Source organism: Alexandromys fortis, unplaced genomic scaffold, assembly GCF_014885135.2.
Source record: "Alexandromys fortis isolate MF-2015 unplaced genomic scaffold, M_Fortis_MF-2015_v1.1 scaffold_124, whole genome shotgun sequence".
Taxonomy (NCBI): Eukaryota; Metazoa; Chordata; class Mammalia; order Rodentia; family Cricetidae; genus Alexandromys; species Alexandromys fortis.
Genome location: NW_026067995.1, coordinates 2,735,642 through 2,756,562, shown reverse-complemented (window position 1 = coordinate 2,756,562; position 20,921 = coordinate 2,735,642). Strand labels below are relative to the sequence as shown.

Genomic DNA, 20,921 nt, shown 5'->3' with positions numbered 1-20,921 from the left:
TACACAGTGTTCAGCCTCCATGTATGCCTGCAGGCCAGAAGAGGGCGCCAGGTCTCATTACAGATGGTTGTGAGCCACCATGTGGGTTGCTGGGAATTGAACTCAGGACCTTCAGAAGAGCAGTCAGTGCTCTTAACCACTGAGCCATCTCTCCAGCCCCTAACCCATTTCTATTAATCTGCGTATCACCACATGGCAGTGGCTTACCGGATAGTGTTCCCAGCGTCTGTCTCAGGTGAAGGATCCATGGCTTCTCTCTAACTCCACCTTCCTTCTCCCATGCTATAGGCCAAGCCAGTTCTTTATTCATTAACCAATAAATGCAACACATAGACAGAAGGACCTCCCACACCACAGATCTGCTTGAAGTGTGTAAAAATCGGGACAAATAAGAGTCACTATAATAGAGTCTGAGAGGTCTACAGTTAACTTAATCTTTATCCTACATTTTAAAAACAAAAAGAAAGTCTGTCTCCTCCAAATGATAGCAAATACAGATTGTTTTTTAAAAGTGAAAATCCACTTTCCAGGAGAGTGTCCAAGAAGAGGTCCTTTGAGGCCACAAAATGAGCTGCCCATGTGGCGCCATTCCTTTCCTGTGTCATTTCAGAGGAAGAGGTATGAGGTTTGCAAGAATGAAGGAGCAAATAGCAATATTTTTCTCCCTCGAGGCTCTTTCCTTTGTTTTGAAAAAATCTAGAACTTCAAAGACAAGCAAACTAGCCCAGGGAAGTGAACTGCTCCTCAGCTTTGTACCCAAGTCTTATAAACTAATATTTCATATTAACTCACAAAAGATGAATGTGTAACTTCATTTTCAAGCTGATACTTAAGAGTATTCAGTTACAGTGTTTCTCTCTGGCCACTTCATTTTCTTTAAGAAGTATGTCACACATATAGTCAAACTGTCACCGGAACCTTGCGCTAGGAGAAAGCATAGAGTCAGGAAGGAGGGAGTTGGCTAGTTCACAGGTTTAATGGGACCCGCCTGTGTGGCTTCATTTGTTTATTGCACTTTCTGAAGACCTGAAAGTCTGTAGATCTTTTCTCTGCTGGGCAGGGGTATGGTGGGCACGTGTCTTTCTGGAGTCTTCTCCCTGTTACACGGCTGACCAATCCTGCTTGCATTGGAAACATTCTACCTCTATCCACTCCCTTTCCCCCTCCATCCCTCCCTTGAGCCCATCTTTTCTTCCTTCATTTTACTAACTTGTTTCTCCAGCCTGGTTTTAGTCAACGGTAGGAGTCCTTTGCAATGTGAACATGACTGTTGGTATTTCTTGCCTTTATCTGTTCTATTTTTTAATTATATCTTTCATATATGTCCCGTACCCAGTTCTAGATAGTTGGTCCGTGTTATCTGTGATTAGATAACATCTTTGTAACCCCTTGAAAAGAAAACCTACTCAAACATATCCAGTCACAAAAGTTTAAAAATCACCTTGTACAGTCATGAAATGTTGGGATAAAAAACACTCAATGAAGCGGAACAGGTATGCCCCTAACTCACACCCCACTGAAAAACTAAGCAGGTGTTACCCATGGAATCAGAGATGGAGTCAGGGAGCCCATAAATTTCTTTCAAACTCTAAGCTCCATGGCTCTTTTCTTTGTTCTGCATAGGGCCTGGGAATAGACAGACATTCCCTCGCATTGCAAAAACTGTAACTTTAATGGGGAATGATGGCATAGGTGGATTGTCCTTAAATGAATTATCACCAGTCCAATTTCCAAATGCAAAAAGAGTTTCAGGAAGTAGGTTTAAGTTGTTTTGCCCTCCTCTTACCCTCACAGGGATCAATATTTGCACTAGATCATTGTATGTTGACTGATCCCCAGAAAAGACACAGTGTCACATAATGGGATTCCAAAGAATGGGCTGGCCAGGTTGACATCTTCACCTAGGGTGTTTCTTTAACACAGTGTCATGCAAGGGAGGAGGGGGGTTGTTCTATTTAAGGCTAAGGTATATAGACACAGTCTGCTCTGTTTTCTTAGTGCAAACATGCTTTTACAAGAGATTGCTCCTGTGACCTCAGGGCGCTACTCTGTCAAACAAAAGGTGTCAGAAACTTGCTGTCACTTTTGAAAATAAGGACGCATGAGACCTTGCTTTCAAGCTCTGTCCTTTTTTTTTTTTTTTTTTTTTTTAACCTGTGGCCTACAGAGAATGAGAAGAAGAGTCCTGCTCTGGGAACTCAGGGTAATTTTTGCTTTTCCAGGTGGTTGAATTCTGCAATGCAAGTACCCACAACCACGAAGCCCCAAACCTGCAGAACCAAAAGTGCAGCCTCAGGAGCACTTGGGATGTAATCGCAGACTCCTCTGACTTTCACCACAGCCTCCCCATGCACGGGGTTGAGCTTCCACCTCCTCCCACGTTCTCCCTCATGCAATCTGGGGACAAAGTCATCTGCTTAGTGATGGACGTGTCCAAGAAGATGGCAGAGGTAACACGGATTCCAAAGGACCAAAGCCCATTCTTTCCTAACACACGGATTCCAAAGGACCAAAGCCCATTCTTTCCATTCCCCATCAGGTTTTAGCTCTATTTTATTCAGAGTATGATGAGAGAAGACACTACAAGTTTTTAAAGAGTCCAAGGTACCTTATTTTCTTGGGAAATGGGTAGGACACACTCAGAAGGAAGCCCAGATATTGAGAAGGTGGGATAAATGAAATCCACACAGAATCCCTAAGCCCATTAGAGCTCTGTGCTGCTGCTCATTGTACCTTTTCTTTCCCAAGACCCTTGTCTAAAACTTACATGCAGTTTAAAGCTGTTGCCTTAAACTGTTGACGGACACTCCAGTCACTCTTAGGGGCTGTGACTGGGAATGATGGCACAACCACCATGATGAAGACAAAAGCCGTTGTGTTCCCCTCGGTCCCTGTGCTCTGTGACAGAAGGGACCAAAGCCACAAAGTAGTAATGTTTTCTTTTTAAAAAAAAATATTTATTTATTTATTATGTATACAATATTCTGTCTGTGTGTACGCCTGCAGGCCATGAGAGGGCACCAGACCCCATTTGTTGTGATGGTTGTGAGCCACCATGTGGCTGCTGGGAACTGAACTCAGGACCTTTGGAAGAGCAGGCAATGCTCTTAACCTCTGAGCCATCTCTCCAGCCCGTAGTAATGTTTTCTAAGCCCACATAATTTTGAAAGGTCGAGGCCGAATTCAAGGTCCATGTCTCCCTACTAACCTTCTCCCCGGCTTATAAAAGAAGTAATATTTGGGTTAGGGGCAACGAATTAAAATGTTGTCTAGTCTGCAGTATTGATGGGACATTTAATTGGTAATGGCTCCTGAGAAGTGGGAGAGGCAGGTCTGGATAACAAAGCAGACATCAAAAGACAGAGGTCCCAGCCATCTAGGAGCAGCTGATCGCTGGGATTCAGCAGACTCTTTTCTTCTCTCCCTTCAGAGCCACCAATAAAGTACTCGAGTGAATTAGTTGGTAGCACTATCCCTATGCTTGATGAGTGCCTGTTATGTACAAATCCAGCCAACAAACATAGCATTGTGCTGACTCTATAGGCACAGAGTCTAGAGTCTAGCCTCAATGGCCACCGTGGCAGAGGGACGGACACTGGTGTGCAGACCAGCACACCTCTTTATTAGCACATCCTTGTACAATGTTTCCTCTCACTTGGACTGAATTTAAAAAAAAATCAGTTACAAACATATTCTCAATTGACGTCATAGGTTGTTAAATTCTGAGCTGGAGTGAAATGGGGAGGGTAAGCCATCTTAATTGTGAACAACTTGTTTCTCAGCACACTTTCTTCTGCACAACTAACACACAATTAGCTGAATTGTGGGTCAAGTATACGCTTAATCGGAAAAAAAATGTTCCAGTCCTATGCCACACTTTACAACTCAAAGAACTGTCCAGTGTCTGTGAAAAATCAACAGATATTTTTACTAATTGAATCACATCATCATCGTTGGTCAAACCAATCACACGTCACCTCCCCTCCTCTTTTGTTCTTTTCTCCTGGGGACAAAGGCGGACAGACTCCTTCGACTGCAGCAAGCAGCTGAGTTGTACTTAATGCAAGTTGTTGAAGTGCGCACGTTCGTGGGCATTGTCACCTTTGGTAGCAAAGGAGAAATCAGAGCCCAGCTGCAGCAAATGAACAGTGACGATGACCGGAGGCGGCTGGTTTCCTATCTGCCCACCAGTGTGTCCACCAAAGAAGAAGCGAACACCTGTGCAGGTGTTAAAAGAGGCTTCGAGGTAGCGTACCCTGGGTTTCAGTTGCCATGACAGCCTTCTTTTTTATTTTGAATCTCAGGTTTGGGAGGGCGTGTTTTTGTTTGTTTGTTGCATGTTTTTTCTTTTTGTTTTTGAAAAGGGGTGCTCCGTTATAGTATGGTCACAGCAGCCTCGGCTGTTAGGGAGTAAAGGTGCATCATTCCTAAAGTCAGGACCCCATTTTTTACTCCCATTGCACTCCCTGGGCTTAAGGAAGTAGCCAATGTCATAACTGATTAAGAACTGCTTGCTAAAAGAATGAGTACATATAAGTACAATGGCTAAGGGACTGAAGTGTCATCTAGAGTCTCTCCAAACTGTCCCTGCTTATTCTGAAGTGGCCCCAGCTGGGGCAATTGTTATCTTTGTATGTTTCAAGGCAAAATTAGCAGTTTTGGTCTCCTGCCTACAGAAACACCAGATTTCAAATGTAAGAATCAAGAGAGTCTGAGAAGATTAAATAAATCAACACTCACACAGATGTGTGGACCCACAAACCAGGGCATTCGCACACACACACACACAAAATTAAGCCTAGATACAAGTTTCAGGACTGACAGGATTTATCTAAATCAGCATCTGAAGTGCACACGTCTAAATCTGATAGAAAAAAAGACACCACATAGGACTATTTCCACCCCTAGCCAACAGTCGTTCAACCTAAGCTGCCCACTGATATTGCCTGATTGAAAAATAGGAGGTGGTGATGGGGCTCAGTGGTAGAGTGCAGCTTAGTGTGCACGTGGCTTTAGGTTCAATCTCAGGCACGCAAACAAAAACAAACCCATGATGCCTGGGTTTCATGTCTTGTGGTTCTGATATCATTGATCTGGGGTGTGACTTGGTAATGAATTATTTAAACACTCCTGTCTAATTCTACCATGTAGCTAAGGATGAGAGCCACAGCTCTCAGCCCTCTTACGGGTTACTGGCTGGGTCTTAGAGGCAACAGTCTCATACCATAATGTACATAATATCTTCCATGAGGCAAAGCCTGTATAACTGCACTGTGACAGAGTGAAGTGGCGACCAACTTGGAGGTGGTCACAGAGCACTGCGGACCTCGAAGAGGTGTAGGCAACAGTGGTAGCCATTGTACATGAGCACGGATTCCTCTGTTTAGTCAGACAGTTCGAATCACTTTTCCTCCTAAGCCACGCTGGCTATCTCTGTTCAGGTGCTTGAGAAGAGAAATGGGAGAGCCGACGGCTCTGTCATGATATTGGTGACCAGCGGAGCAGATGAACACATCAGCAACTGTCTGCCCAGCGCAGTGAGCAGCGGGGTCACCATTCACTCCATCGCCCTGGGTTCCTCTGCTGCCGGTAGACTGGAGGAATTGTCACATCTTACAGGTAAAAGCCTCTCAAGAAGGTATCTTTTAGAGCATGCCCTGAAGGCTGAACATTCAAAACTCAGCTATGACGCCCAGGTTACGTGTCTTCGTTGGGGGAAAGAAATGGGAAAGATTTCTTCTAAAACACACAAATCATTGCTAAAACTAGCTAAAAATTTTTCCAATTTTAAAATGTTTTCCCTACAATTGAAGTTTTGTACATCTAATGCAAATAGTATGTTTGTGATTTTGTTAAGCCAGCTTGAGAATGCATGTTTATGAAACTGAAATCATAACAGATAACTGCAACACCTTCTAGTACACACACAAGCACCATTGGAAGATTTACATGTCTGCTTTTTTTCTAGACAAGGCAAATGATAATTTCACCTTGCATTCCATAAAAATTAATCCAACAAAATGAACCACTGAAAATTAAGATTTGTTGGATATTTTAAAAATGGTGATCTCGGAATATAAGTGCAAATGCATAGCTATGCAACAACTACAATTAATCTAGATTATTTAGGAATTATTTTGATCTAAGACTAGTCAGTAAGTATTTACTAAGTTCTTCTATAGTGGGAAAAACACTAAAACCTGGAAAAAAAGCCATGAATTGACAACAAAAATTTCATATATCTATTGCTAAATAGATATATGAGATGTCACTCATAATGAGGCAAGGCCACCTCCTACTAACTCCAGACTAACACACTAATACAGACACAGTGTGTCAGAGAAGATGTCATCTTTATTTTTTTTTCTATCTTAATAGTTGACATTCAAATCATGTGTTTCAGGAGGGTTAAAGTTCTTCATTCCAGATAAATCTAATCCCAACAGACTGACTGATGCTTTCTGTAGAATATCTTCTGGAACGGGGGACATTTTCCAGCAGAGTTTACAGGTCAGCATCTCTATCTTCTATGTGTAGAGGGGGTAGACCAGATGGACTGTACCATCCATATTTTTGTGTGCATTATTCCCCTGTATGCAGAAGGTTCTAATGTGCTTCTTGGTGTCCCCAGAGCCTGTGTCTGTGTGGCTTATTTCCAGGAGTTACTTTCTGTAATGACCACTTGAGCTTTCACGGTCCATGACATGACTTCTTTATGCCTGATAATGCAGCTAGAGGTGGGATAGGGTAGAGTAGGGTAGGATAGGACGGGTGGAGTGGGCCAAGGTCCAAAACAAAAAGAAGAAGCTGTGTTTTCATTTCTCCAGTTCAATCAATTTTTCCCTCAACAACACTGTGTTTCACTCTGGCTGCTTCAACATCTTTAAAGCTTCTCACCTTTATTAATTGTTTCTTGAGGTTCTAGACATTTCTAGATCTTTACCCTTGTATGCATATGTGCATGTGTATGTGTGTGTGTGTGTATTGTTTTTAGACAGGGTTCATATGACTTAGACTGTATGTAGCCCAGGTTGGCCTTGAACTCCTTGAACTCTGCCTAGTTCTATCTTCTAACTACAGGAATCACAGGCACAGACACCAGCCTCAGTTTTAGATTGCTCCTTTAATTAGCACAACCTATTTGATTTGGGGCACAAAAACGTCTGTTAATCAAGCTACCATTAAATTCTTTTCCAGTCTAAATACTTTAAAGAGTTTAGGCATAACTGAGCTATGTTTCAAACAGAATTTCACCTGCAATTTCCTCACAGATGGTGAGTAAACCTGCCAAGTTACGCTTGATGTAAACAATGAACTCAATGAATTATTGTCAGGAAATATTTAACATGCAACTTAGATATGCACAGTAAAGATGGTAATCGTCCCATCACCAGCAGTCAAATAAATGTCTCAAGAGATACTGAAATCAACTGTTCAAAGGTCAAAGATAAAGTGAAGATTCATTAAAAAAAAAAAGAAGCAAATATCACATAAACTTGGCAGACAGTAGCCAATCTGGTCAGAATCTCTATAGGCCTGGTGAGACAGTGAAAGTGCTATAGAACAACTCTGTCAACCAGTAGCATTCCGCTTAGCCAAACTATTCTTTAGGCTAGCTCACTAGCCCAGGCTGGCCTGAAACTCTCAGCAGTCTTCCTGTTCAGCCTCCCAAATGCTGGAATTATGAGCATGGACCACTGTGCTCAGCCAGCCAATCAAATTTTGACAAAAAGGATTGAAAATATGCAACCAAGAAAGAACGAACTTTTCAACAAATGATGCTAAAAAGTTGGATGCCCGCAAGCAGAAGAATGGAAGTAGACCCCATCACTCACCAGTTTCAAAACGCAAGTCAACAGAGACAAAATTCTTCCTAGTAAACCTGACCTAGAAGATAACATAGTGGAAATAGTTTGGCACATTAGGATAAACATGAGCTTTTTGGTGGGTGATGGAAGCAGGGGATAATATTCTCAAAGCATGGGAAATAAAGACTAAAATTGATCAAGGGGGATTACATCAAACTAAAAATAGGCTTCGCGAAGAAAGCAATCAGTCCAACACAGGCAGAGCCTGTGGAAGGAGGCAATATTTGAAAGCTGTGTTTCTGACATGTGACCCATATCCAAAATCTACAAGGAACTCCAATGACTCTACAGCAAGAAGTGAAAATACCCCAGCTTTTAAAAGCGGAAAATAAGCTGGATGTGGAGGTCCACTCCTTTAATCCTAGAACTCCAGAGGCAGACGCAGGAGGACCTTTGTGAGTTCAAGGCTTAAATGTATTTTACTTTTACCTAGTCTTTTTTTTTTTATTACAAAAGCAAGGTAAAGGAAGGGAACGTGAGGTGTTCACTGGAAACTGTCCCATGCATTCTCTCCCACAGCTTGAAAGTGTGTATGAAACCGTGCCACCTCAGCAGCAACGGACGAACCCTGTGACTGTGGATGGGGCCGTGGGCAATGACACGGTTTTCCAAGTCACGTGGCAGAGCAGCGGGCCCCCTGAGATGGCAGTACTGGATCCCAGTGGAAGAAAGTACAACACTAGCGACTTTGTCATCAACCTGGCCTTTCGGACAGCTAGCCTCCGGGTTCCAGGAACTGCCAAGGTCAGTGTGGGAGCCTGTTCACACCTGGCTGTGCTCAGGCAAGAGTAGGGCTTGCCACTGAGTCACGTGCTTGGATGTGTGACATAAAGGATGTGTGCTGACATGTCAAAACATTATAAAAACATTTTGTGGATGTTAAAAACTTAAGAGGAGCAACCAAAGTATATCCGCGGTGTTAAGTACTAGGTAAAACAGTGTTACATTCATAATGGAAATCAATGTTTCTCCATAGCATTAGTAGTTTTTGGAAACCTGTATCTTTCATTATAGGAGCTATTCATACAGATATAGCTTCCTATATGTTTGGGAGCAACTCTATATAGCCTTTATAATATGACTAATGAAATGTGTAAGTTTTTGAGTACCTGTGGTGTTCTGGGTTTCGCACTTAGAATAAAATGCCCTGTTAGAAGCAAGCACCGGGGACCACAGAACACACATGAGGATAGGGAGAAGGAAGCTGCCTAGCGATGAGGACATCATCGTAGAGATACGAGAGACAGGAGAGCTGGAAGTGGGTACGGCATTCTGTCACGGGATGTAGAACCGAGGAAGGCTCAAAGACAAAGCAGGGCTGTTGGTAATTCAAGAGGGATGGGCCGGAGAGTAGCATGTGGGCTGAGAGCAGAAGAGACGGGGAGGAGGGCAGAGCCGCGAGGGCTGGTAGCCTAGCATCAAGGGCTATTCAGGATAGCACAGAGAGTAGGGGGCTGCACCCTGAAGGTAGAGGGAGCCCTGGAGGCTGGGAGGAGGCATGGGAATCCCTCAGACCTGACTGCCCCATCAACCACTACCCTTATCGGCTTACTCCTATAATTTTGTTGTTTTAGGTCAGGGTCTCGCCGTGTTGCCCAGGCTCAAGCATTTCTCCCCCGTCAGCTTCCCAAATTACCAAGTAAAAAAAAAAAGAAAAAAAAAAAAAAAAAAAAAAAAAAAAAAAAAAAAAAAAAAAAAAAAAAAAAAAAAAAAAAAAAAAACGCAGTATTAATAAAGTATCGATTTTTTTTCTTTTTCATGCTTCTTCTTCAACTGCAGCCCAGAGAACTCTTTCCACTCGAAATGACAGTCTAATTGTTTCAACCCTTGTTTTTCAGCATGGGCGCTGGACTTACACGCTGAACAACACACATCCTTCTCCTCAAGCCCTGGAAGTGACAGTGGTCTCCCGTGCCTCCAGCCTGGCCATATACCCAGCCACTGTGGAAGCCTTCGTGGAAAGAGACAGCACCCATTTTCCCCAGCCGGTGATAATTTATGCGAACGTGAGGAAGGGTCTGTACCCCATTCTCAATGCCACTGTGGAGGCAACAGTGGAGCCGGAAGCTGGAGATCCCGTTGTGCTGCAACTTCTGGATAATGGAGCAGGTAAGAAGGAGTCGCATGGTGTGGCACTGTGACGAGGATCTGTAGGTGTTAATGATCCCCGAGAAATCCCTTCAGCCCAACTGATTCTTGAGAGCTTGTTTGAAGGGGAGCCCAGCTATTCATACTACCCTTGATCAAAGATAGGTCCTGGTCTGCAGGGAAAGGAAAGGTCCTCTGCTTCCGCTGAGCGTGCATCTTTTGGGAGCGATGCTCGTGGAGCTGTGAGAGGAAGGGGTCCCCACCCATTTTATAGATATAAAATGGAGGTTCAGGGGCATTCGGCTTCAAAGCTGCCCCGGCACAGATCCATAAGTTAAACCCAAGCTCCCTGACTCCCTAGACAAGGTTCTGTCCTGTTTCCTTCTGATAGCCGTGAGAAGAGATGGCCATGGTGGCTGTAGAATGGACAAATCTCCCTTGGCACTATCTCAACAGAGACAGAGCGTCTAAATGCCAAGATCTGTTTTTCTTGCTATTGACAAAAAAGAAATTCTAAATCTTCATGGGTAAGATAGTTACCACTTATTTTCTATAAATAGATCCCCAATTTTCTCATGCTGCTGTGATTGTCCCTGTAGTGGGGAAAGCTGGTTTCAGAGCACTTTAATAATAACATAGTATCAATATCTGGAGCCCAAGTTATGGTGTGAGGACTGAAATGACTTTGGGGGATATGACTGGCTGCTTGCATGGTGTGATAGGCTGCCTTGAAGGCATTGCTGTCCTGGGGTCTAGAGCTTTCTGTCTTGACTCTGGATTGTGCTGTCCTCTGAGAATCACAATACAAGGACAGCAGGCTCACAGAACGCTCCCTGCAGCGAGGCACAGTGACAGGCACCACAGCCTGCCAACTGCAGCTCAGGGAACTCTTTCCACTCAAAATGACAGTCTAATCATTTTCATAGTAAGGAAGTCAACTAGCTGCATGCTGTTTTATCAGCTACCAAAGCCGTTAATCATTTCACTCAAGGCTCATAAACAAAGGCTTCTCTTGCACTTACATGAAGATTTATGTAAGTGCTTTTGAATTTATCTTTTGGAGACAGATTTTATTTCAAAGGGGCGAATAAATATGGCCATGTGACCATAAATAATCTTAAGAATGCTTTGCTTCTCTAGAAATTATTATTAGTTTTTTAATTGAAGATAGATTTTAGTACAATATATTCTATTGTTATTTGGGATCATATGAACGAGAACTTCCAAGATGATTTTCAAGAGTTCCTTCTGAAATAGGTGTCATGAGGCTGGGTGCATTCAGAGCAATCTGTTCATAGGTTATTCAGCTCTAGAAAGCAATTTTCAGAGCTAAAGTAATCACAGGAAGAAATTAGGATGCCATATTATTTTAAACTACATGGTAATATCAAAAGTTGCTACAGTAACATATGCCAAATGGAAACAGTGTTGCAGGGGAGGGGAGTGTCTCTGAGACCTTTGGGGACCTGCAGAGAGACCATCTGCAGGAGGCAAGAAGGCATTTCAGTTCAAATGTCAATAGTCTAACACACTGTGGCTCATTTGGGTCAGATGTAAGCACAGCACAATCTGATCAGAACTTTTCTCATGATGATTAACTCAAACTTGTGTGCACAACAAAGCACGAATAAATCTCTTTGAGGAATGAAGGACGCTAAATAAAGAGCAGACGTGACTACATGGAAACTCTTCATGAAGTGCATGTGATACTTCCAATAAAAAACGGTGCTAGAGGCTGAGAAAAACAAACTCATGAGGAGTCTGAGCGAGGGTCTGGCCACACAGATAGCACGGAGGTCACCAGACTAGAAAGCACGCCTGCTCCCAGCCTTCTGGGGGGAGAGCAGGTCTTGCATTCCTTCCCTCGAAAGAACAACCCTGTGTGCTTACCATTCTAGCTTCCCCTGTGCTATCTGTGAGCACAGAGAGCTCTCTGCTCTCTACAGTAAAAGGAACAGATGTTTAACATTAAGGATTAACAATCAACACTGAAGACAGGCTAACCCTGAATTTCTGTCTACATACACAGGTGCTGATGTTATAAAAAATGATGGAATTTACTCCAGGTATTTCTTCTCCTTTCCTGTAAGTGGTAGATATAGCTTGACAGTGCGTGTCCGTCACTCTCCCAGCATCAGCACTCTAGCCCACTCTGTTCCAGGAAGCCATGCTATGTATGTACCAGGTTATATAGCAAACGGTAAGAACTTCTGCACATTGAATGTGTGCAATATTTGTGTGTGTGTGTGTGCGCGTGTGCGCGCGTGGGTGCATGCAAAAATAAAGGAAGAAAGAAGGAGAAAGAAAGAAGAGGAGGAGAGACAAAGGCAAGACTCAGGGAGGTAGATGGAAGAAGAAAAAGACCTGAGAGAGACATGGAATTTTAAAACCATCCTTGGGTCTGTGGCTACAGCTCAGTGGTGGATCACTTGCCTGACGTGAGCTAAGACTCAGTCACCAGTAACACGCACGCGCACACACACACACACACACACACACACACACACATTCAAGCCACTATTGACTGCTCCTTCAATTCTTAATGATTTGTGACAGAGAATACAGAAAATAGGTATTTCCTATGGATTGATCCTTTCATCTTTTAGTATTTTTTTGAATACTGTCTTTTGATTCTTTGCTTGCAGTAACTAACAGACAAAGTTGTTGGGCCCCATATTTCCTTTATAGATATTTATGCAAGAGCAAAGAGTTGAAAGCGTGATGCTAACAGCCCCAGAGATCAACACAGGAAGTGAGTTCCTGAATAAACATCAGTTTGGCTATTATACACAGTTGAGCAGAGGTTCTGCTATCCCACAAAGGAAAGTGCCAGATAAATAGGAAACACTATCTTTATAGGAAACACTATCTCAGGTCTCACTAGGAAGCATTAGCTAAAATAAGACAGAAATATGACGTACTGTGCTGTCTCTAAAAACATTCCCTGGGACCATTTCTTATCATTTTTATTTCTAAACCTGGAGGATTTTGAGACAAGCACCACTCGCCTCATCTTAATTGGCTTTGATGTGTTTTGCTTGTTTTTTTGGTGTGTTTCACGGTGCTGGGAATGGGCCCCAAACACTTGTGCACACTTGGCAGGTGCTCTCTGCCTGAGCTACCTCCACCTCTCTGGGTCTTCCCTACCTTCTAGAGTGGCACTGCCCAGCCCTGAGGCCTAGCTCCCCCATTTGCTGCTGTGTAACATGGAGCAACTTTCTTAGCTCTGTGTCTCTCTGTTTCATTATCAATAAATGTATGGCAAAAAAAAATGTCACCTTCTTCATTGCCTTGCTGGGGGAATTGATTATTTTGATATAATGAGATATTTAAAATACCTTGCCATAGTAGACACACAGTGAACACCACTTCTTAAACTTAAAAATCATCATTAGATAGCTTTACTAAGCCATATGGTTTTGATAGCATTTATATGCCCACAATCTCTGAACTCACAATTTTATAATTATTGAATCTAGCTTAAATGTTGTTAAATATTAAAACCCATATTTAACTAGTTCTATTTTAGAGGAATCATAAACTCAATTTTTCTCTGACTCCTTGGCCACCTTCTATCAAATTACACCAATTAGAAACTATTTTAAGAACTACTTTTAAAATATTTGTGTGTGTGTGTGTATGTGTGTGTGTTCACACCAAACAAGTGTGTGGAACTCAGAAGACAAGTTGTCAAAACGGGTCCCCCCACCCCGGGTCTAGGAGCTGCTTTTAACCAACTTCTCTTTCACCATCCCACATTCGAATCTGTCATCAACTGTGCTAACTGTGTGAATTATTCGTGGGGCTACCCTTGCTTGCCTCCCCCTGAAGTTCTCATTGACATCTGCCACTGTTTTCCCGTGTTCCACTCAGCTCTTGTGTCTCACTACTGAGTGACTCTTTCTAAGCAGCCTCTTGCTTACTGAAGTCTGATCCATTTCCTAGGGACCTGTTAAAAAGCCAAATGATGAACTGTAACATCCCTGCTTCCCCACAGCCCTGGGGTTCAAACCCAAGCCTTGCACTGATCCCTGAGGTCAGTTATTGCCTGCTCTGTTGCCTCATCTAGACCTCTTATCCTGCTTTCTGTTTGTTTGCAGTGCTGGAGATGGAATCCCGGGGTGCCGTGCATGCTAGGGCTGTAGCTGGAGCGGCCCTCCTTCTTCGTTTAGTCTCCCTAACCTGCTACTTTCCTGAACCAAGGTTTTCATGCAAGCTGTTCTCTTTGCCCAGGGTGTTTCCTCTGTCATGTCTTACCTGATCATCTCTGCCTTTGGGAAACTTGAGTGTTACTTCCTCAGTACCACCCTGAATGATGAGAGCTTGCAGAACACCCTGCCTTTGTATTACTCCCTCTTAGTCACAGATTATAAAAATCTGTTTACTGATATGACTGCCATGGCTGTACATCTCATGAGCAAGAGTGTTTAGTCTGATTCATAGCACAGCAGTCTGCCCCCAAAGAACACGTGTGGAGGGACTTAATGGATGAATGGACACATTGTTGACGGAATGAACTCAGTGGTTCTAATGACGGGGCGGCAATCTCTCAACGCTGTGCAGAAGATTTGTAATTTCCTACTTGGCTTTTTCTTTGTGCTCCAGATAATATTCAAATGAACGCTCCAAAACAACCAGGCCGCAGAGATGTGGAGGAACAGTGGGGCTTCAGTAGAGTAAGCGCCGGAGGCTCCTTCTCGGTGCAGGGAGTTCCAGCTGGCCCCCATCCTGACATGTTTCCACCGTGCAAAATTACCGACCTGGAAGCTGTGAAAGTGGAAGAGGATGTGATCCTCTCTTGGACGGCACCTGGAGAAGACTTTGACCAGGGCCAGGGTAAGTTTGCTGACTTTGTTATGTAACTACCTTTCCTCATACAGTATTTTGTTCTCTCTCTCTCCCTCTCTCTCTCTCTCTCTCTCTCTCTCTCTCTCTCTCTCTCTCTCTCTCTCTATGCTTTCTGGTCAGCCTCCAAACAATGACATGGAGACTTACTATTAGTTACAAAAGCTTGGCCTTAGCTTAGGCTTGTTATCAACTAACTCTTGTAACTTAAATTCACCCATTTATATTAAATTACGCTCTGCCATGAGGCTGTTATCTCTTCTCCATAATGTACATCCAACTTCCTATGTTTCTCACTGGTGAGATCTATGTAAAACCCATGTGCTCTCCCCAGAAATCCCACCTAGCCTCTCCTGTCTAGCTACTGGCCATTCAGATCTTTATTAAAGTAATCAGGAAAAAAAAAAAAAAAACACAGTGACACATTTCACACAGTGTGATCAAATATCCCGCAACAGTTTTCCGTATAAACTTTACAAAAAGTTTCACTACATGAAACAAAACCTAGAGGGAGCACAAATAAACAGTGCACATAATAACCATGGGAAGATGACATATTGATTATGTTGTCTCTTGCTTTCGAAAACTACCAAGTCCATGTGGGTATCAGATTTTAGCATGAATCTTTACCGTTTGACTTGGTCTTTAGGGTTTTTCCAGTTGCGTGTTCCTTGATAGTTTGACTTTTTGTGGCTATTTTCATTACTCATTTTCAATAAACTAAAAAAATGCTCCGTGACGGAACTTCCCCAACTGTGCTCTTAATTTCAGCTACAAGCTATGAGATCCGAATGAGTAAAAGCCTATGGAGAGTTCGCGATGACTTTGACAAGGCCATTCTAGTGAACACATCGGAGCTTGACCCTCAGCAAGCTGGCACGAGAGAAACATTTACGTTCTCGCCCAAGCTTGTCACTGATGAACTTGAACCTGAATCTGACGGAGAAATACAGGAAATCCACATGGTGTATGTGGCCATGAGAACAGTGGACCACAACTCCCTGAAGTCAGCTGTGTCCAACATTGCCCTGGTGTCGCTGTCTACTCCTCCCAGCTCTGTTCCTGCACTGAGCAGAGATGATCTGGTACTTAAAGGGGTTTTAATAGCAGTAGGTTTGATAGCAATCATCTGCCTTATTATGGTTGCAGCCCACTGGACTTTAAACAGGAAAAAGAGAGCTTTAAAGAAAGAGAATGGAACAAAATTGCTGTGAGCAAATGGGCATAGTTCCTTCCTCACTAGATATGATGCCCGTGGCCTTTACGTTCATAAAAAAAAAATCCAACAAAGTCAAATTAGCATCTGCACTGTGTTGAAATGCATCTGGGCATTTATATAATACGGTTCAGTTTTTACATAGCAGATAGATACCCCCTACCCCTTCCAAAAGAAACAACTTTTTTAATACTCATTTGGGGGGAAGGTTAGAAAACAGTAAGGCTCCAGTTATGGACAAATAATTTTTAAAAAAATATTGTTCATGGTAATATCTTGAAAGACAAGGTAAAGGCAAAATCAAATCTGACTCAAGAAAAGCTGTTTTATTGACGTTGGGAGAAGAAAATGTCTCAGATGCAGGAAACAGGCAGTGTAATTGTCTTTAAGAAGCAACCGTGGTACTTTGATGAATTTCTCATCTCTGCTTATCTGTACAGAGCAGGATGCATGTTTATAGCTGGCAGCCAAGCTGCTGTATAGACGGGGTCCTCACTGTGGGGCTCCTTTGGTTACATACACGATGGTTCACAATCCACCAACACTTGGACAGATCCTTTCTTACTGTGCGAGGAGAACCTGAGAATGTGGTTATTGTCCTTGCCCCTTGATGATCTGTGACAGAGACACCAGAGTTTATGGTTTGTAATATTTTAGCCCCACTGAAGCATCTTTCTAAGGTGTTGCCTTGGAAATAATTGAATAAAAATGCTTACAGCTCTCATGAGGCTTTAAGAATAAAGAAACATTACTCTGAAATAATTCCAATATGTGCGCCATACAATTTTATACTATTTCAATGAAGAGGTCATGGAAGGAAAGGTGTTTAGGAACAACTCCCAAAGTCTGCCCTCTAATTAAATCAACTGTCTATAATAGCTTCTTCACCAAGGGCAGAGGAAGGAGACTGCAGAGATAACATGGAAGAAAGACCTTGAAAGTTATTTCCTCTTCGTAAAAAAAAGTTATTGAATAGTAATATCATTTCACTTCTAAATTCAAGAACCCAAAACTTTATTAAATAAATATAATAATATAAATGAAGGTTTGGGTTTATAACCAGGATTAACTAAAAATGATTTTGCCACATTTGGGGACATGTTGACAAAATGTGGGGACGTGGGATAAAAATAGGAAAGAGAGGGCATGAGGCCAGGAGTGAGAGATACAGTAGAATGGGCAAAACAGTGAGGGGCTCTCTCTGCCCCAGCTCCTCCCAGAATTCCTGTTCCTGTCCATGTCTGCCATTGCTGTCTGAGTTTCTAGTCCCTACATCTCCAAGTCTAGAAGCCTGGTGGCCTCTTCAACCCAGGTCCCAGTGTGGAGCTGAGTCCCTCTGCCCGGTGCTGCCTCTACATCTGATAGCCTGGACTTTGTTGCTCTGTGGCTTCAAATTGGCCTGGTGAAACGCAGAGATGGGGCTGTGAGTGAGGGGCTCGAGCCCTCAGATGGGTTTATTTTACAGATGGAAAGACAGAGAACCAGGGTGGATCAAGGCAGTGTGCTGGAGGGTGGCAGAGCTGGATCACTGTAGAGTCGGGCTATCAGCTAGCCCACCGCTCTGCTACTGAAGAAGCCATGAGAGCCATCAGGAGATACCTCACTCTTCCATGGTCTTCAGCAGGAGGGAGCCACTTGTGTTTGATGCTCGAATCCTAGCATCCAAGAGGATGACAGAAGGGTAGGGAATCGAGGCCAGACCAGACCATATAGCAAGACTCTGTCTCATAAAACTAAAATATACGAAAAGGAAAGAAAGAGTTAAAGAACTTGCTTTAGCTCTTGTTTTTCTCCCCCATTTCCTGAGAGCAGGTGTAAACAAGCACATCTGCCTTCCATCTAGAATTTAGCAAAGTGGCAGAGGCAAAAGGGAAGGATGTAACGTTAACACACACGCACGCAGTCAGAGTGGTCTCATGAAGTGGGGAGGGTAAATGGCACTTGGTATCAGGAGGAGGGGAGAAAGTGAAGACAACAAGAAAGATGCAGTAGACAGAGGAAAATCCTGAATTAGAGACCCCAGGCACCAATAGAACAAAGCTGTGGTAAAGTTCCTGTTGATCATTAATAAATAACAACAACAACAACAACAGAAACAGAAAATTGGAACAGGGAGAAAGAGGAAGTAATAAGCATTAGTCACTGGCTGTGTTCCTTGTGAATAATGATGCCATTAAAGATTTGACCAGAGATTACAAGAGGAGGAAAATTATGAGCTAGACTTTCAGTTATCTGATTGGGGCAGAGGAGTCTGGGAAATGAGAGTAATACAGGCAAACAGGATAGCCTTTAAATGCCAGAATGGTGCTGGTTATACAGTAGATAGAACTATCTTCTAGGGATCAAATCTCTCCCACTTTCCCCCCAGCTTTTAGTGGTAGCAAGAAAAGGTTAAATTTCAAAAGAAGCCAGGCAAAAGTAGCAAAGAATGGCTTCTCGGAGACCACAGACAGAGCACACACCAGGCAATGGAGAGGCCCTACTGAGCAGGCACTGCCATGCCTGCATGTTGTTACCGGAAAAATCTGCCCTAAAAGGGTTGATTTGCCTTTATTTTCTTGCTATTAAAATGTATTTATTCTAAGAAGTATTGAACCTACTGCATCATTTATTTCAAAGTTTAAATCCAATGGCATTAATAAGTTTCTTTGCTCCTTCCAAATGAATTTTCTCACTGACAACAATTAAAACTACAGACAAAATATGAAACAAGATTCTCTAAGACACTGGACATTAACAAAAAAATGGCAGAAACCAGGGAAACTGTGCCACTTCAATGGGGAGGTCATCGGGGTGTGATCTGGTTTTAGCCAGCTCTCCCTGGAAGACTCTCGCTGTTTGAAACAGCAGACAGTGCTTAAACAGAAAGCAACGGTTTTATGGTGATGAATGAACTAGGCTCTCAGGACAGCAGAGCGACTGGAAACTGGAAAGTGAAATCTGAGAAGGCAGGTATCACAAAGGGAGGAGGTCACAAGTCGACAACCCTTTCATGTTTGCAGGACTCTTACATTATACAGAAGGCCTGTGGGAGAAATAGAAAGGCAAAGGAGCTGGATAAATATTTAGCTACTGCCTCATCTGAGGCAAAGGTGCTGAAGACTCAACTGCATCTACGTGAGAAAAGGGTAAGTACATTGGGTTTTCTCTGACCATGGTAGAGACCACATTACCCAGTGAGATTATACCTTAGAACTAAGGGCAAATCTTCAATCTCCTCTAAAAAAGCCTGATATCAGGTCTTTCTAGAGTCAAGACGACTAATAATTAAACTAGTACTGGAACAGAACTCAGAGAAAAGTGATAGGAACAATCCTGCACGTGCGTGCGCGTGCACACGCGCGCGCGCGCGCACACACACACACACACACACACACAAGTAAAATATAATATCATCATCATCATCATTTATGCCCCGGCAATGCTTAAGCATGCATGGGCAGCCCGTGTGTGGTGGTTCTCCAGTCAATCCTGTCCTGGGCAGTCCTAGATGCGTGTGTCATTGTCATACCCAAGGTTCCACAGTCTTCCTGCATGCTGTCTATCCAGTGTTTTGTGGGTCTTCCTCTTTGCATTATCCCGGTCACCCCTCCAAGCAATCAGTGCTATCTTCAGGTATCTGCCATCATTCGTTCTCATAGCGTGGCTGAAGTATCTCAAATGCTGTTGACGAGGATGTGGAATAAGGGGAACACCCATTCCTTACTGCCCAGAGTACAAACTTGCACAGCCACTATGGAAATATCATGACAGTTCCCCAGAAAGATAGGAAACAATTTACTACAAGATCCATCTATATCCCCTTGGTTACATACCCAAAGGACACTTGATCTTAACATGAAGACACTTGCTCAAACATGTTCATTGCTGCTCTATTCATTATAGCCAGAAATTGGAAAATAATCTAGATGTCCCTCAACAGAAGAATGGATACAGAGAATGTGATGCATTTACACAATGTAGTATTTCTCAGCTGTTTAAAAAATGTCATCATGAAATTTCAGGCAAATGGATGGAACTAGAAAAAAAAATCATCATGAGTGAGCTAACCCAGACCCAGAAAGATAAGTATGGTATGTATTCACCTACATGTAGATTCTAACTGATAAGAAAATGATAACCATAACTATAATCCATAGACTCAGACAGGTTAGGTATAGAGGAAAGGATTTAGGAGGACACATTGATATCCCTAGGAGAGGAACATAGAATAGATTTTCTGGGTGATTGGGGGCCAGGAAAGACAGGAATGGGAGGAACAGGTAGGGAGAGGGAGGGAAGATGAGGTTGAGGGTGGAGATGTCAGGAGAGACAGCTAAACTTGAGGGCTATTTGAGGGATGCTATGGAAACCTAGTGCAATGGAAACTTCCTAAATATATGAAGACAATCCTAGTGAAGGATACAGAGGTGAGTGAATCCATATGAGAGGGGAGGTGGGGAGAGACTGGAGTAGGAGAGGGAGGGGAAAGTGTAGTCAGGATATATTGTATGAGAAAAGAATCCATTTTCAATAAAAGAAAAAATATAAACAAAGAAAGAAGGAAAGTACACAAGGGTAGAAACATCCCCTATGTCAGAGATGAACTCCAATGATTCTAAATGTTCTCAGTATAAACCTGTGTAGCTGAGTCTGCGTGCTAGGACACCAAATGTATATTGATGTCTCTGTAAATTAATGTGGATGTTGTGGAAAGAAATGTAAATAATTAAAAGTTCAAAGAAGGAAATGTAAATAATTAAAAATTTAAAAAAGGATAGTGGGAATCCTTTTTTAAAAAAATAAAATCTATGAAGAAAATTTCAAATGGATTAATAGCTGGTACTACAGAAGAAATATAGCATGATTTGATGCCATGATTACATATGAAGAAAAGATTTACAGATCTGAATGGAGAGACAGAC

At 42.7% G+C, this 20,921-nt stretch overlaps 1 protein-coding gene across 2 annotated transcripts in view; it reads left to right on the top strand.

Annotated features, from left to right (window-relative positions):
* Clca2 (chloride channel accessory 2) overlaps positions 1 to 16,773 on the top strand; it is a 24,575-nt gene extending 7,802 nt beyond the window's left edge. For both annotated transcript variants that reach the window (XM_050160099.1, XM_050160100.1), the window contains exons 6-14: positions 2,223 to 2,450; positions 4,016 to 4,246; positions 5,442 to 5,619; positions 6,404 to 6,510; positions 8,388 to 8,612; positions 9,707 to 9,977; positions 11,986 to 12,156; positions 14,562 to 14,792; positions 15,573 to 16,773. In XM_050160099.1, coding sequence (XP_050016056.1) covers positions 2,223 to 2,450; positions 4,016 to 4,246; positions 5,442 to 5,619; positions 6,404 to 6,510; positions 8,388 to 8,612; positions 9,707 to 9,977; positions 11,986 to 12,156; positions 14,562 to 14,792; positions 15,573 to 16,015 — 2,085 coding nt within the window. In that variant the 3' untranslated portion in view covers positions 16,016 to 16,773. The remainder of the gene's footprint in view (positions 1 to 2,222; positions 2,451 to 4,015; positions 4,247 to 5,441; positions 5,620 to 6,403; positions 6,511 to 8,387; positions 8,613 to 9,706; positions 9,978 to 11,985; positions 12,157 to 14,561; positions 14,793 to 15,572) is intronic.
* Positions 16,774 to 20,921: the final 4,148 nt, after the last annotated feature.